Genomic DNA, 17266 nt, shown 5'->3' with positions numbered 1-17266 from the left:
CCTGCCTTGGCCAGACGGGCCTCTGCTTCCATCTGGAGTTCTGCTGCCTTCTCCTTCCTGCTCGAGTCCCTCTTACCTAAAGCCGCCCTGATTCTCCCACATGGGATCAGTGTTGGGACCAGTGTCCCGGGCGAATGGAGGCTCCTGTGGCTCCAGGCCCTATAACCAGGTCACCCACCCAGCAGAGTGGGGCCACCCTCACACCTCGAGGTCACATAGTGTGACCCCCCCTTGGAGCTGCCAGTCCTAAAGGCCCTCGCCTTGGGGCCATGCCTTGCTGCTCTCCTGCACAGGTGGATCCTGCCTGCCCTGGCGTGGCCCTCCGGGAGGTCCGCCCTGCTCTGTGCTGGGACAGCCGCCCCGCCCTCTGGACCACAATGGGGCTGAGCTCACCTTGAAGTTGATGTGCCCATTGGGCAGGTGGTTGGTGTGGATCTTGTGCAGGAAGTAGATGTCCTTAACGAAAAGGTTGAACACAGGAATCACAATCTTCTCTCGGCTGCTGTTGGCCATCTGGGACCTCTGTGTGGCCCCCTGGAGGGCCGTGCGGTAGTTGCAGAAGTTGCTGGAAGGATCCATGTGGTGCTGTGCGCAGATGGGAGGGAGGGAGGGAGGGAGGGAGGGAGGGAGGGAGGATGCATGTGGTGGGCAGCGCTTCTCCTGCCCCCTTTACAGAGCAGAGAGTCCGCTGATGAGGACGGCACTTCCTCTCTGGGCAGCCCGGACTGTCACCCAGAAAAGGCCTCCCTTCCAGGAGGGGGCCCAGAGGTGCCAGCTGAGCGCAGGGCCGTCTGGGTCTGGGTCTGAGCGTCACGGGAGAGCTGCAGAGAAGCCGCCCCCCATGCCTCTGCCCTGCCCTACTGGGCCTGCTCTCTCCTCCTTCCTTTCAAAACCCTCCTTTGCCCCCCTGCTTAGATCGCCAACTCCCAACACCCACCAGCTCTATGGACACACATTTGTGAAAAACAGACTCCGTGGTCAAATACATCTGGGCCAGGCTGTGCGTGAACTCACCCGCCAGCCCCCGGGCCAGCCAGAGGGTCTGGTGCCTCGGAAAGCTGGGCCAGGAAAAGGCCCGTGTCTGCTGAGTTAGCATCAACCACTGCAGGGCTCGGGGCCCATGTCTGTCCAACTCTTTAGCAGCTACTCCCCGGAAGCAGCTTTAGGCGATGCCAGATCTGACTGAGTCAGGGCCGAGGACAGCTGCAGCGACCTGGTCCCCAGCGTGGCCAGGTTGGGCAGGCCGGACAGCCCAGCCCCCGCCTGCACTGCGGGTGTGATGGAGGCCCACCTCCTCAGGCCCACACAGGATGGGCTGGGTGCCTACCTCCAAGACATCGAACTTGGCCGTCTTAACTTTGGACCATGTTTTCTTCAGCCGAGCCACAGGACTGAGGTTCATGCCAGCTGCAGAGAAAAACAGGCAGGGTCAGGGCGGGCGGGTGGGTCAGAGAGGAGCTGGGTGGGCAGCCCAGCCGGACACTCACAGATGATGGCCATCATGGAGTTGAAGTTCCCGATGTTGAAGCACTCCCGGGCCACGTCGATGAAGAACTCCAGCATGCGGGTCCGCTGCTTCTTCTTCACCACCTGCGGGCGGCAGCAGCCTCAGCGGGGGCCCCACGAGGGGCCATGCCCTCCACCACCAGCCCCTGAGGGCCTCGGGTCGGAGCTGCCCCAGGGCCCACAGAGCTGTCAGACCCGGTGGCAGGGGGGGAGGGGGGCTGCAGAGGCAGGAAACACAGCTGTGGCGTGTCTGATGTGGGGCAGAGGGCAGGAGGATGGCGAGAGGACTGAGGGGCCCCCAATGAGCTCATAGACGGTGCTGAGCACAGGGTGCACTCCATGGATGGGTCTCCATCGTAATTTAAGGCATCACAGTTGGACGTGTGGGGGGGCAGGGGGGCAGCAGCTCCAAGGCCCTGGCAGTGGCGGCTCCTTATCTCCACTTGCAAAGTTTCAACGCCTGAGGGGCTGGAGCACCTGAGGGTGTCTCGGGCAGCCCTGTGGGGGTGGGGAAGAGACGGTCACCCTGCCCGTGGCTGCTGTGCGGTGCGTACCCGGCACACCTCGGTGGCCACCAGCATGCTGAGGCAGTTGAACCAGTTGTCGTAGGCCTCCAGGCTGTAGGTCTTGGTCAGGTCCCCTCGGCACTGGGGAGGACACAGCAGGTCACAGGAAGCCCAAGGACGCTGCTGGTGCTGCTGCCAGCCCTGCCCCAAGACGGAGGGGCCGGGACCTTGTCCAGAGGAGGAAACTGCAAGTGACATTGAGTGGGGGCAACTGGACAGGTCCCCTTGGCTAGCCTGGGGCTCCACAATGCCCAGGGCTCGCCTTGGAGGCCAGGCTGGGAATACCGGGCCCCCTCCCAGCATGCATCTCCCCGTGTGGCCTCCACTGACCCCCTGGAGCAGGTGCCAGGAAGCCAGACAGCATCCATGGGCCAGACACCCCAGAGGCGCTCAGGCGTGCTGCGTGGGGTCTCCGCCCACCCTGCACGGGATGGAGGTCCAGGCCCACCCGCAGGCCACAGCCCCTCACCCTGTGCTTGTCCCGAGAGTCCATGTGGCTGACGATCTGCATCAGGTCCTGGGGGTGAATGCTGCTGACCCGCTCCTGGGGCAGGCGGGAGACAGCACAGGAGTGATCAGCCTCTGGCCTGGAGGCCCCACACTCGGCGTGCAGGACGTGTTCGGAGCAGCAGTCAGAACTAGTCTGCAGGCGTGTGCAAGGGCCCCTCCTTGATCCGAGCACCCCGCCAATGGGCAATCTCTGCCCAGGCCCCTCCAAAAGCACCCCAGGGGTCTGGAAGGCCCTCCTCTGGAGCGGAGGGAGCAGGGCTGCAAGGAGTGGGGTGGAAGCCTCGGGTCCGTGGCTGCCATGTACAGGGACCTGCCCAGCCCAGGTACAGGCAGGGTGAGGTGACAGTAGGAGAACTGGCTCTCCCCCTCGAAGCCCCTCACCCCCATCCTGGGGCCACTTTAGTCCTGGCCACCCTCCCCCTCCCCTTAGCACAGGGCTGCTGTGCCCCGGGGGCCCGGACGCCAGGCACAGAGAAGCCTGCTGCGAGGTGGACAGTCAGCCAGAGGCAGTGATCAGGGCGGGAGCGGCCTCCCCTGACACCCCACCTGCCCAGCGGGGAGCCCTGTGGTGCTGAGACTGAGAACGCTGTGGGGGCTCTGGACCAGCAGGAGTCCGCGCACCCAGCCTGCCTGAGCGGCACCCGCGCACTGACCAGCTCAATGTGAGTCAGCTGCTGGGCCAGCACCAGGGGGTCACAGCACACGCCCAGGATGTCCTTCTGAGAGGCCGGGGGCTTGGCCTTGAGGATGGGCCCTTTATCCACAGCCGGCGAGCGGAGCTTCTCCCGCAGCTCCTGCAGCTGGCTCCGGGCGGCCAGGGACAGCAGCAGGCTCTGCGTCAGCTGGGCAATGGCCTTCTTCACCGTGCCGTTCTCCTGCGGGGCAGGGAGCATGGAGGACCACCACCTCTCGGGAGGGACCCACCTCATCTCCAGGGACATGCCCAACGCTGAGCCCACATGCCCGACCCAAACCTGCCCTGAGCACCTAGGCCTGACAGAGCGGGGCACAGTGTGGGCTCCTGAGGCCCTCTGGACAGCTGGCTCAGCGGGCTGTCCTGTGAAGGAGGGATCTGAGGGCCAGAGCAGGGCCAGAGCTGTCCCTAAGGAACCTTCACCCCTTTCTCACACACACACACACACACACACACACACACACACGCACACACACACACACGCACATACACACACACGCACATACACACACATGCACACACACATACATGCACATACACACGCGTGCACACACACGCACATACACACATGCGCGCGCACGGAGCTCCACCCCAGCCGCGGGAGGCCCTCACCTCATCACACTGCATGATCCGGTGGGTGATGGCCTTCAGTTCAGCCATGGCCTTCTCGTCCTGGAAGTCACAGGGGAAGGCCTCTGTCCACTCCTTTAGCAGCTGCACAATCTTGGCTGAGAAGGACTTCAGCATGGCCTGGGGGTAGGCACAGGTGAGGCCTGACCACCAGAGTGCGTGACAAGACAACAAGTGGTACACCAACCCCAGGACCACCGGGCGAGGGGGACGGCCCCCAACAGGGCCACCTGCAGTTTTGTCATACCTGCTTTGTTGCATATTCGCCTTGGGGACCCTGAGAAAGAAGGTACCTACCCAGAAGGGCTCCTGGCAGCTAACTGGGCTCACATTTTTAAAAAACAGCCAAGCAGCTGTTTCTAAACAGGGGTCTCTCACGCAAGCCACTCGTCAGGGAGAAGCCTACACTGAGCTGCCCATCTGCACTGTGTTCCTGCCACTGGAGCCAAGCTTTATAAAGGAGTTCCTGGAATCCTATTTCAACCAATAGGACGACACTTTCCCCATCCAATCAGACCTGTGCAGCTATATCTCCATTAGCACCAGTCAGAGCCGCTCCATTCTGGCCAATCAGGGCAGTGCTTTTTGGACCAATCAAACTGTGAGGATTTGGAGTTCTCATTTGCATAAGCACAGACCAATGAGGGACTAGGGGCAGGACCTCTCTATATAAGTCAGCTCCCCTGTTGTTTGGGGAGCCCTACCTTCCCTTTCCACTGAAGCCTGCGTCTCCCTGGCTGGAGCTGAATCGTCAATGACTGGCCAGAGCACCCACAGCACCCACAGCTGCCTCCCCTCCCAGCGTGCTGCTCCGTACCTGAGCTGTGACACTGTTCGGAGCGGGCCCACACTGTGCTGTTGTCACAGCCATGCTGCTTCATAACGGAGGTGCTTGCACTGAATGAAGTTTCCTTCTTCGCCACACCCCAAATTAGAGATTCGAGTTGGCATTGAATTGGTGCCAACGACCATCAGTTGACACCCTTAAGGTAGTTCTCTTTTTCACTTCAGTGAACTCATTTTCAAAAACCCCAAACTTCAGCCAGTGTCTGTCCCCATCGTGCCCCACAGCGCCCGGGACAGCCCCTCTGAAGAGGAGACTCAGAAGGCCCAGCTTTACAGGCCTCTGCCGCAGCCCTGCAGAGCCGGCCTCGGGGAAGAAGGTGGAAGGAAGGTCATCAGTCCCTGGTCAGGCCAGCTCTGCGCAGCCCCAGGAGGCCCTGCCAGCTCTCTGACAGCTTGCCTGCCACCCCTCTGCACCAGACCCTGGGCTTCTAAAACCTCACCCTAAGACCCAGGGCCTCGGAGCTGCGGTTTCTTGACCATCCTGACTGCCCACAGCCTGGCTCTGTCAGAAGGGACAACAGTAGCAAATGGCCCTGTTTGAGTCGCTGAGAACTCCTATGAGCAGACACCAGCCTGAGGGTGCTGCACCCGACCCCCAGAGGAGGCAGGGACCCAGGCCCCTCTGGCTTCTTTTGCACCAACTGGAGCCAGGCCTCCACTGGGGGGTACTGGCCCTGATCAGGAGAGGGGATGTGCATGCCCACCACAGCAGTATGCCCGCACCCTGGGAGGTGAGCACGGCCCCGGACATCAGGGAGGGCCGGGCCAGGCTCAGCCAGATGCTGCCAGCTGCGCTCAGCATGCTTCTCTTGGAGCGGGCGTGGGGGGCAGCCAGGGCACCGACAGGTGCATCAGGTCAGCACGCCTTTACCTTCTCAGACCCAGCCTCCAGCTGCTGCCTCTGCTCCAGGTAGATCTGCCCCACACGGGCCAGCAGGTCATGAGGGGGCATGAAGACCCGGGAGCTCAAGAGAAACGTGAAGATGTATGTTCTCTGAAAAAGAAGAAAAGGAAAGGGAGAGGGGGCGAAGTGTGGGTCAAGCCTGGTGGGGCCCCATGCCTGCTGCTCCCCTCGGCCCTGCTGGCTCCAAGCCCAGCATCACCAGGCAGCGGCGTGGCTCTGCGTGGCTTACTTCACCGTGGACGCCCCCTGGCTGCAAGGCACAGACCAACCCCACTTTGCAGCGGCTCCAGGCCTCCCCAGTGAGCTCAGCCCCCCGCAGTCTCACTCCACGGGGCTTCTCCTCACCCTCCGTCCTACCCCAAGATGGGCGCTAACCCAGCCTTGGATGTTGGCAGGACTCTCCAGGCCTGGGTGAGCCTGCTGCCCAGCCCACCGTGCTCCCTGGCCTGGCTCCAAGCCTGCTTCTCTCCAGATCCTCACTGGCCCGCCCTGTGGGCCCGGCTGGGGCGGGGGGCGGGGGGGGGGGGGGCTGTACCTGTGTCAGGGACTGTTGCCAGGCCCTGTGCAGGCACTAACCGGCAGTGGGCTTGTGCCCAGCTGCCACGCCGAGGCCCCGTTCCACCCCATGCGCCCTTACCGCCGGGCTCTGCCGTGCAGGCTCGCGGAGTTCCTCAGCATCTGGCTGAAGGGGGACAGCGAGCCGCCCCAGCAGGCCCTGACAGGGGGTTGTGGGTGGAACGAAGGGGTTTGTGGATGGAAATAAGGGTTTTGTGGATGGAAGAGTAGACAGCACCCCAACAGGGAGGTAGTGTCCGGACTTGGTGGGTAAGCCAGAACTCCCCAGAAGCTTAGTGGTCTCCAGCACCATCAGATAAAAGCTGGAGGGCATTGGGGGGAGGGATTCCTCCCCCACTTTCTTTTTTTTAATCTATTTTTATTGATTTCAGAGAGGAAGGGAGAGGGAGAGAGAGAGATAGAAACATCAATGATGAGAGAAGAATCATTGATCGGCTGCCTCCGGTATGCCCCACACTGGGGATTGAGCCCGCAACCTGGGCATGTGCCCTGACCGGGAATTGATCCTGACCTCCTGCTTCATAGGTCGACGCTCAACCACTGAGCCACACCAGCCAGGCTTCTCCCCGACTTCCCATAGGCTACGTCTGACTCACAAAGGCCAGAAAGCCCAGCTCTGCCCTGGGGACGAAGCGGGCGCCAGAAGGGCCAGCGCAGCTTGGCTCTCAAAGGGAGCAGGCAGGCCCGCGGCTCTCAGAGGCAGAGGGAACCCCCACATGACAAGGGAATTCTTTCTCTCTGGTCCAGCCATGCCCGTCTCATGTTGAGGTGAAGAGGGCGGAGCTGGCCGGCAGGTGGGTGCTGGCCCTGCAGGGTGGGTGCTGGCGGGTCCGAATACTGGCGGTCGTGCAGGGCTGTCCCCTCTTCACTTTGGACTCTGGCGGTTCGTGCACAAAGCAAACTTCCCAGCTCAGGGTCGGGGCACGTGCAGGCTGAGGCCTCATAGGACGCCCCAGCTCCTGGCTGGCCCTTAGACTCCACTTCCTCCCCCTGCACAGAACCTGTCGCTTGCTGGCACCACCAGGGCCATCTTCCACCTTCCTGGAGGCCACAGGCCCTCCCCCTGGCCCACCACACCCCTCCCCTGATACTCCCTCCCTGTCCAGGAGCAGCTACCCCTGCAGCCCAGGTAACCCCCCCACCACCAGGCCCAGGCACTCACATCAGGGTAATAGTCCACTGTGGGGACCAGGTGCTCCATCAAGGCCTCCAGGGACCCGGAGATGAGGCGGCCATCCTGGAAGATGAGGTCCCCGGAGCCGGTGGCCCCACCGCCTCGCTCCCCCATGCCAGGCGGCACCTGTCCACTACAGCTGGGCCCAAGTACGCTGGAGCAGATGATGGACGTCTGGGGCATAGCTTCCTGCGAGAGAAGAACAGGCCCTCAGGCATCGAAGGAGCCTCCTCCAGGTCCCCTCCTGGCCCTCACGGGGAGTAGGGTGCCATCGGACAGCAGCTCGAGCCCTGGCCGGTGTGGCTCCGTTTGTTGAGCATCATCCTGTGCACTGAGAGGTTGCGGGCTCGATCCCTGGTCAGGGTAGGTGCAGGAGGAGTCAATCTGTTCCCCTCTCACCGCGATATTTCATTCTTTCTCTCTACCTTCCTCACTCTCTAAGAATCCATTTAAAATCTTCTTTTTTTTTTTTAAGAATCACAGACATCAGCTCAAGCGGACGGGTCTGCAGCCGCTAGGTGTCCTCAGCACCTGCTCCCTGCACACCAGGCCTCATTCCAGGTGAGGGGACACACAGCCATGCCCCTGGGGTTAGCTCCCACTGGCAGAAAAAAGCTATGCCCATGGCCGGAGGAGAACTTGAACACTCGAGGTGGGGGGAGGTCAGGCCGCCTCAGGTAGGGGCCTTGGCATGCACTGATGGCGTCAGCTGTGCAGCTCTCTGGGCTAAGAAAGGAACATTCGAAGCACAGAGATAGCAGGTGCCAAGGTCCTGAGGCCAGTGTGTGTAGAGGGGATGGGCAGGTAGAATGGTCTGAAGAGGGACCAGCCGGGCCATGCACACCCCCCGGCCAGAGTGCGGCATGCTGCTCTCTGATAAGGGAGGAGGTGTGGGAGCTCTGAGCACAGGAGTGGCCCGACTCAGGGTGAACGTCACTTTGGCTGCCATGTGGAGACCCAGCCAATGAGGGGCCTGAAAACCAGTTGGGTGAGGTATTGCTCAGGTCAGGTGGTGCTGAGACAGGTTAGTAAGCCCGGACAAGTGGAAGAGGGAAACTGAGACAGGTACTTACCCAGCCCACCAGTTTACAGCCACCTAGTCAATCCCAAAATCCCATCTTCCCTAAGCAAGGACACTTACCCTTTCCTCCCCAACCGGAGGGTAAAGAGCTTAAACCACCCGCTCAGAGGGACGGCAGAAATCCAATGAGTGCCACTTGCCGACCACACCCATGGACGGACGAATTCAGGGGAATCAATCTCATTTTGGCTCATCAGCTTCAAGCTGGTGAATATTCTACTGAGGTCCTCCCCTAAATGCCCAGCCTTGATATTTTATTATTTTTATTTTTTAAAATATATTTTCATTGATTTCAAGGAGAAAGGTAAAGAAAGATAGAAACATCAATGATGAGAGAGAATCATTGATCAGCTGCCTCCTGCATGCCCCCTGCTGGGGATCGAGCCTGCAACCCGGGCATGTGCCCTTGACTGGAATCGAACTGGGGACCCTTCAGTCCACAGGCCGACGCTCTATCCACTGAGGACCAGCTAGGGCAATGCCCAGCCTTTAAAACCCTCCAGGGGAAGGACCCAGCAGGGCTCCCCCTTTCCCTCCCTCCCTTCCCCCAGCATGTTACCTCTGCCTTTCTCCCTCGTAAGCTCCGAGGGCCCTTCTACTAGCTCTGCCACTTTCTGAATAAACTCTCTGAGAATTGGAGTTCTCGGCTCTGAAAGCTTTTCTTTGCCGAACTCAAGAACCGAGGTCCAACGTCGCTGCCAACACCGCCAGTAACAGCGGAGGAGGAGGGGCCGACTTCGGACACTGCAGAGTGGTCTCTGGCCCAGCGACTAACCAGCACGGGAAAGCGCGAGCGTGGGGCTGAGGAAAGATCCGGAGCGTGCTTTGGGGCATGTTGGATGTGACACGCCTATCACACATAGATGCCGGGCAGCAGTCAGGGGACTGGGCGCTCCCGTGCTGGGGCTGCCCCGTGGCCTGGCCATGTGTGATGGAGCAGAGGGTCCCACCTCCCGCCACTGCCCCGAGGGCTCTCAGGAGGCCTGGGAGAGTCAAGCCCTTGGACTGCCGTGTCCTCACTGCCTGAGGCAGCAGCCGCACTGGAGGGGGCTCTCTGGGGATTTGCCAGCCTTGAAAGCTAGTTCTCCCTGACGCTGCGGGTGTGGCCTGACCCCTCCCCCGCACACACACACACACACACACACACACACACACACACACACCCTCGCTCAGACAGCCCCACCCCGGGAGGCAGGCGGGCTGAGGTCGGAGTGCAGGAGCTGGGCCTTCCTGCCTTGGCGGTGCCATGGTCAGGCGATGCCGCTCTGGTCACTGGCAAGCCGGTGCCACTGCCCCAGTGCCCGCCTCCCCAGGCAGCCTCGTGCCCTCCCGCTCCCCGGGCAGGGCTCCCTTGGCCCTCCGTGCTGACCTTGTCCATGATGCCACTGTCCCTCGCCCCAGCCTGCTCTCTGGCCCAATGGGATGAACTCTGGGCCATTCTGGCCTCAGCTTCTCTTCTGTGCAGAGCAAACCATAGTCGCCATTATTTTACTGCCAGGAGAGAGCCCCAGGCTGCTGCCCTCCTAGGAGGGCACACACAGAACCAACTCCCTCCCAACGCACATCAACTGAGCCTCCCGGCCAGGCACCTGGAGGCGCCTTAGAATCCTCTGGAAACCCTTTGCCAGGAGGGCAGAGCTCCAGGCAAGTCCCCGCACAAGGCAGGATGGGAATACCCCCGGCCCACCGAGGCTTCCCTCCAGGGTAGGGGCTGGGACTCACCGAACATGTTACAGGCCCACCCTCAGCCCTGCGGCCTCCGGGGTTCTGATGCCGGTGAGGCCGAGAACCACCGCCTGGAGCCGTCCTGCATTTTTCAGGTGTTGAAACAGAAGCTCAGTGGGAAGGAACTTGGCTGAGGAAATCTTAGGGTTTCCAAGTCCAGTCCTGGGGTCACTACCTCCAGGAAGCCTCCCTGGGTTAATCCCTGGACTACTGGATGCTCGAGGCGGAAAGTGACCTTCACATCCTCCTGCCGGCTTGAGCCTGGCCCACGGTGCTCACTGGGATGAAATGTATTACTGGTTTGAATACAGTCTGCTGAAATTTAAACTTGCTATTTGTGGGATGAAATAACAAAAGTGGGCTCCCAGGCACCTCAGCACCCTCAGCTGCTCTGCGGTGCCGTCACTGGCTCCCGGGGGGACTTGAGCCCCAGCACTGCACCTGAGACCCATGTGCTGCGGGGCAACTCCCCCACGATCACATAGTTCTGGTTTCAAAGGGTGACCCACGGGTGGTTTCCTTGGTCAGTGGGTGCTTTTTGAGTCACTGGCTCTCCCGCTGTGGAGGCTGCAGGCCGCTCTGGCCAGGAGGTACCAGGGGAGGGCACTGTGGCCCCTCTAGCTCACACAGTCCCTGAGGGCCCTCACAGGGCAAGGCCACCCTGGGCCAGCCCGCAGGGGGTACAGTCTGGAGCTCTGAGTCAACACAACTCAGGTCAGAAGCCTTTGTGGGACCTCAGACAAAAACTTTACCTGCTGAGCATTTGCAACTGCCCTACATCATACATCATGCACACAGACCCTGCACACACAGTGCACACACATACAAAGCACACGGTGCACACACATGCACAGTGTGCACGCAATGTACAACATATAGTGTGCGCAAACATACACGGTATGCACAGCACACACATAGCATGCACAGAGCATGCACACACAGCACATACACAGCATACACACATGCACAGCACACACAGCATGCACACAGCATACATACATGCACAGCACACATGCAGTGTGCATGCATGCACATCATACAAGCACATACTGCAAACACACATGCACAGCACACACATACACCGTGTATACATGCACAGCGTACACAGCATGCACACAGTGCACAAGTGTACACACACATACATAACACACACAGCATGCACACACATGCACAGCGCATGCACACATGTGTAATGCACATGTGCGCACACCTGCTAAGGAGCACAGTGCACCAAAGCATGGACAGCATGGAAGCCGCCTGGACTGAAGGCCCAGGGGGAGAAGAGGGCAGCTCAGCGGGGCAGCCTGGGTCTGGAGACTTCTGAGCCTTTGAGAGAGGGAGAAGAGGGGTCTCAGGCAGCCCCCGTGCTGGGAGAGACCCGGGAGAGGGGAAAAGAGAGTTTTAGGGGCTTTTTGCAGATGATTACGAATGAAATTCCCTTTTGCAGCCTCTTCAAGAGACTTTAGCTTGAGATTGGAGGGCCACTCCCTGCTACAGTGCTTCCTAATGTGGTCTGAACAAGCTAGGGCCTTGGGGGACCCAGGCCTCTCCATCAGGCAGCAAAGTAGAGAGGAGGTACCTGCAGGGGCAGCCCTGCACACCCACGTGTACACCTTTTGTGACCTGCGGCATCATCCTACTCACAAACTCGGGTGTGCCTGAGATGGCCTTCAGCGACAGACAGCCCCACTCCATCATCCCAGGAGCCCTGGTCCCAGGAGCTGCAGCTGTGGCAGAGGCCTGAGGCCTTGTGGGCCAGCCTGGCTTTCCTCTGACAGCGAGCACCCAGTCAGAGCACCCAGTCAGAGCACGCAGTCAGAGCACCCAGTCAGAGCACGCAGTCAGAGCACCCAGTCAGAGCACGCAGTCAGAGCACGCAGTCAGAGCACCCAGTCAGAGCACGCAGTCAGAGCACCCAGTCAGAGCATGCAGTCAGAGCACCCAGTCAGAGCACGCAGTCAGAGCACGCAGTCAGACACTGCTGAGAGCACCCAGTCAGAGCACGCAGTCAGAGCACCCAGTCAGAGCACGCAGTCAGAGCACCCAGTCAGAGCACGCAGTCAGAGCACGCAGTCAGAGCACCCAGTCAGAGCACGCAGTCAGAGCACGCAGTCAGAGCACGCAGTCAGAGCACCCAGTCAGAGCACGCAGTCAGAGCACCCAGTCAGAGCACCCAGTCAGAGCACGCAGTCAGAGCATGCAGTCAGAGCACGCAGTCAGAGCACCCAGTCAGAGCACGCAGTCAGAGCACCCAGTCAGAGCACGCAGTCAGACACTGCTGAGAGCACGCAGTCAGAGCACCCAGTCAGAGCACGCAGTCAGAGCACCCAGTCAGAGCACGCAGTCAGAGCACGCAGTCAGAGCACCCAGTCAGAGCACGCAGTCAGAGCACCCAGTCAGAGCACCAGTCAGAGAATGCAGTCAGAGCACGCAGTCAGACACTGCTGAGAGCACCCAGTCAGAGCACGCAGTCAGAGCACCCAGTCAGAGCACCCAGTCAGAGCACCAGTCAGAGCACCCAGTCAGAGCACCAGTCAGAGCATGCAGTCAGAGCACGCAGTCAGACACTGCTGAGAGCACCCAGTCAGAGCACGCAGTCAGACACTGCTGAGAGCACCCAGTCAGAGCACGCAGTCAGAGCACCCAGTCAGAGCACCCAGTCAGAGCACCAGTCAGAGCACCAGTCAGAGCACGCAGTCAGAGCACGCAGTCAGACACTGCTGAGAGCACCCAGTCAGAGCACGCAGTCAGAGCACCCAGTCAGAGCACGCAGTCAGACATTGCTGAGAGCACGCAGTCAGAGCACCCAGTCAGAGCACGCAGTCAGAGCACCCAGTCAGAGCACGCAGTCAGAGCACCCAGTCAGAGCACCAGTCAGAGCATGCAGTCAGAGCATGCAGTCAGACACTGCTGAGAGCACCCAGTCAGAGCACCAGTCAGAGCACGCAGTCAGAGCACGCAGTCAGACACTGCTGAGAGCACCCAGTCAGAGCACGCAGTCAGAGCACCCAGTCAGAGCACGCAGTCAGAGCACCCAGTCAGAGCACGCAGTCAGACACTGCTGAGAGCACGCAGTCAGAGCACCCAGTCAGAGCACGCAGTCAGAGCATGCAGTCAGAGCACGCAGTCAGAGCACCCAGTCAGAGCACGCAGTCAGAGTACGCAGTCAGAGCACCCAGTCAGAGCACGCAGTCAGAGCACCCAGTCAGAGCACGCAGTCAGAACACGCAGTCAGAGCACCCAGTCAGAGCACGCAGTCAGAGCACGCAGTCAGAGCACCCAGTCAGAGCATGCAGTCAGAGCACGCAGTCAGAGCACGCAGTCAGAGCACCCAGTCAGAGCACGCAGTCAGAGCACGCAGTCAGACACTGCTGAGAGCACGCAGTCAGAGCACCCAGTCAGAGCACCAGTCAGAGCACGCAGTCAGAGCACGCAGAGAACGCAGTCAGACACTGCTGAGAGCACGCAGTCAGAGCACCCAGTCAGAGCACCAGTCAGAGCACGCAGTCAGAGCACGCAGAGCACGCAGTCAGACACTGCTGAGAGCACCCAGTCAGAGCACGCAGTCAGAGCACCCAGTCAGAGCACCCAGTCAGAGCACGCAGTCAGAGCACGCAGTCAGAGCACCCAGTCAGAGCACCCAGTCAGAGCACGCAGTCAGAGCACCCAGTCAGAGCACGCAGTCAGAGCACCCAGTCAGAGCACCCAGTCAGAGCACGCAGTCAGAGCACCCAATCAGAGCACGCAGTCAGACACTGCTGAGAGCACCCAGTCAGACAATACTGAGAGCACCCAACGGCACTCATCGATACACCAGCACATCTCTTCACACGCACTTGCACTTGGCCCCCCGGGCAAGAGTGACCTCCTATCCCCGGGGCTTTTCCTGCCTCCTGTACCGTAAGGACCCCTCCTCTCCCTCTCTCAAAGGCTCAGAAGTCTCCTGACACCGCCAATGGCCTCCCACAGCTGAAGTCACACAGTACCCGGGAGAGGATACAAATGATGGTGACTCGAAACCCGCCCATCACTGCAGGATCCCTGTGCGAGCTGTCGTGCCCACTGCTGTCGGGGCAGCCCTGCCACCTCCCTGGGGTGCCCCATGCCAGGCTCTGCTCTCACAGGGAGCCCTCAGTCCTGCGTTCCAGCCCTCAAGGGCCAGGGTCCCTGCCCAGGAGCAGGATGGCAGGGAGGGGAGAGGACAGAAAGAGGCTCAGAGTGGCCAGGAGGGACAGCGGCCTCGTCCTTCAGGAGCCACATGGGAGGGGTCACGGCCCCGACCAGTGGACTCTCCGAGGCCTCTGAGGGCAGCTACCTGCCCCCACCACCCTGCTCCAGGGCACACGCCGGGGAGAGAGGCAGGGCTCAGGAGCATTCACCCCAGCACCGGGTGTCTGCAGGGCACGCCGCTGGGCCCAGACGGGCTGCAGGAGAAACACTGGAAGGTGGCACCGTGGTAACGCCGGCCTCAGGCACAGCCAGCTCTGCCCCAGCTGAGGGTGGGAGGGCAGTGGGAAGGGGACAGTCTCCTGCTCAGCGGACAGGGCGGTGTCAGGCCTCCACTCACCCGTGAAAAGGAGGAGCTCTGGGGCAAGTTCCCAGGGCACAGCCAAATTTTAGGGCCCCTTCCAGATCCTACCGTCCGCAGTCGGGAAATTTCTGAGAAACACGGGAGCAGAGCCAAGCTTTCTTTCGTGTGTTCGTCCTCAGGAGTTGGAGTCACTGTGTGCTGAGCGTTACACATCTCATCTCACCCGATGCAACCCCTCCACCCCGGGGGCATGCAGACCCCATTTCTCAGATGAGGACCGGCACGCATCTGCCCAGGCCTGCCCGCCTCACAGCCCTGCTCCTTCTCGGAACTGTCACACACCCCCCCTCGCTGTCCTTGGCCTGCACGGCTCTCTAAGCATTGGGCAGAAGCCCGCACCTGTGCACATGGGAAACGCTCGTTCCTGGGCATTCTGCATGATTCCAGGAACCAAGAGGCTCCAGAGGCTCCAGCTTCCTGGACACCAGACAGAAATGGCCCTCAGGGCCCTGGCCGGCGTGCTCAGGGTTAGAGTATCAGCCCTCACACAGAAGGGTTGTGGGTCTGATTCCCGGTCTGATTCCCGGTCAAGGGCACATACTGGTTGCAGGTTCGTTCCCTGATCAGTCCATGTGTTCTCTTGCATCAATGTTTCTCTCTCCCTCCTCCTCTCTTCCACTCTCTCTCAAAAAAAAAAAAAAAAATCAATGGAAAAAATATCCCTGGGTGAGGATTAATCAAAAATACATAAAGGGCCCTCAGGACCCATCCTGCATGAGACCCCAGGAATCTTCCCAACGGTGGAGGAGCGGCCAGGAGCCCCGCCCTGCCAGGCTGTGCACAGGGTGCTCCCCTCTGAGGCAGCGCACACGCTCACACACGCGCTCACACACGCGCACGCGCTTCTATTTTTTAACCTGCTCAACAAAACAGAGAGTATTTTTAGCTCAGCAAGCTGTGAGGCATCACAATTAGCAACTGAGAATTACACACACTGCCAGTCTCCCTTCTGTTATCTGGGAGACACCGATTCGGCGCCCGGGAGGGAGCAGGTGCCAGCCCTGTGTTCCCACCCTGGGGGCCGCTTAATCAAGAGGCCAGACTTTGGCAGAGATTTGGGAATGGGTGCTTCGGTGGAGCTGTCTCGAGTTTCATGCTGGTTCCAAAACACTCCCGCCTGGATGGGAGCAGGGCAGGAGCCACACGCAGTCAGAAGATGCTGCTGGGGAGAGAACCGTGATGGCTGGTTGGACCAGGCCAGCGGCAGGGGAGCCCAGCTCTGCCAGGGACCCTGGCCTCCTGTCCCATCTGCAAAGTGAACTCCGTCACCTTCTACAGGCTGACTGATTCTCTGAAGTCCTGTGCTCTGGGGTGTGGCAGGAGGTGGGGTGCTCCACAGAGCCCTGCTCCTTGTCCCTTCGTCCACTCACTCACTCGTCCATGCTAACAGGCCTGCCTGGACACGGAGGACAGGGGCCGCGGTCCTGCGGAGCCCCCAGGAGCAGGCTGTGGCAGGACAGGCCCTGAGTTTATGGGTTAGCAGTGGCCGGTGCTCTCAAGAGGAAGAAGGCCCCGGCTTCCTGAGGAGGGGAGGTCTGAGCCTGAAGGAGAATGCTGGGAAAGGAAGAGCCTGCGAGAGAGGATGGGCTGGCGCCAAGGCCTTCGGACCTGTCCGCCTTCCACCGCATTGGCTTTCTGGAAAGTCTCCCTGGAGCACTTCCCACCTGCTCACTCACTCCAAAACCAATACCTCCCAATTGCCTGTGTCGTTCTTGCTAAACGTGGATCTGTGCCAGGCTGCCCCTAACCCACCCCAGCCCTGGAGTCAGGTCACATGGAGTCTCCTCCCAGAGCTCTGGGAGTGGGGAGGGGGCGCCCTCCCTGCCCTCCTCCAGCACAGACCATCCCAGGCCTGCATGGGCCTCCAGGGGGGCTCCTCCAGCAGGATCTGGCAGGTGACCCCTTTGGGGGGCAGTCTGGGGAGCGGGATTAGCAGAGGGGGCCCTCACTTTGCATAGCAGGGAACTCTAAGCAGGAGGTTTCAAGTCAAAGCAATTTGTAACTGAAATACTTATTTAAATGTACTAGAGGCCTGTTGCATGATATTCATGCAAGAATAGGCCTTCCTTCCCCTGGCTTCACTCCCAGCCGCCCGGGAGCCGGCAAGTCCTCGCTTCTGTCTGGAGCACCACTCCTGTAGCTCCCCTCCACTGCCCCCCTTCCCCTCATAGCAGGCTTCACTCCGCTCTGCACCTGCTTATGCAAATTAACCTCCATCTTTGTTTGGTTAATTTGCATACTCACTCTGATTGGCTGTGGGCATAGCGGAGTGATGGTTAATTTGCATGTTTCTCTTTTATTAGGTAAGATGGCCCCAACCCTGGGATTCTTTGAGCAAATGCAAAACCTTTGGGTAAACTTTAGAGGGTCCTCTGCAGGGGTGAGGATTTGGGCCTACCCTGAAGTCACACCACCTGAAGGGGGGAGTGGGAGAGGGCTACCCCTGCCCAGCTAAGGCCATCG

At 60.3% G+C, this 17266-nt stretch overlaps 1 protein-coding gene across 13 annotated transcripts in view; it reads right to left on the bottom strand.

Moving 5' to 3' along the window:
• RASGEF1A (RasGEF domain family member 1A) overlaps positions 1-17266 on the bottom strand; it is a 74465-nt gene that overhangs the window by 3423 nt on the left and 53776 nt on the right. For 4 of the 13 annotated variants that reach the window (XM_079793430.1, XM_079793441.1, XM_079793439.1 and 1 more), the window contains exons 2-10: positions 7395-7595; positions 5624-5746; positions 3889-4026; positions 3236-3457; positions 2403-2616; positions 2061-2257; positions 1488-1590; positions 1328-1407; positions 394-585 (exon numbers count right to left, since the gene is read on the bottom strand). In XM_079793430.1, coding sequence (XP_079649556.1) covers positions 394-585; positions 1328-1407; positions 1488-1590; positions 2061-2257; positions 2403-2616; positions 3236-3457; positions 3889-4026; positions 5624-5746; positions 7395-7589 — 1464 coding nt within the window. In that variant the 5' untranslated portion in view covers positions 7590-7595. Of the gene's footprint in view, positions 1-393; positions 586-1327; positions 1408-1487; positions 1591-2060; positions 2258-2402; positions 2617-3235; positions 3458-3888; positions 4027-5623; positions 5747-7394; positions 7596-9046; positions 9171-9192; positions 11177-14851; positions 16875-17266 lie in introns of those variants that run through there. The other 9 variants (XM_079793435.1, XM_079793438.1, XM_079793434.1 and 6 more) reach the window with 9 other exon arrangements.

This window comes from Cnephaeus nilssonii (genome assembly GCF_951640355.1).
Source record: "Cnephaeus nilssonii genome assembly, chromosome: 16".
Classification (NCBI taxonomy): Eukaryota; Metazoa; Chordata; class Mammalia; order Chiroptera; family Vespertilionidae; genus Cnephaeus; species Cnephaeus nilssonii.
This window is presented reverse-complemented; position numbering and strand designations above follow the sequence as displayed.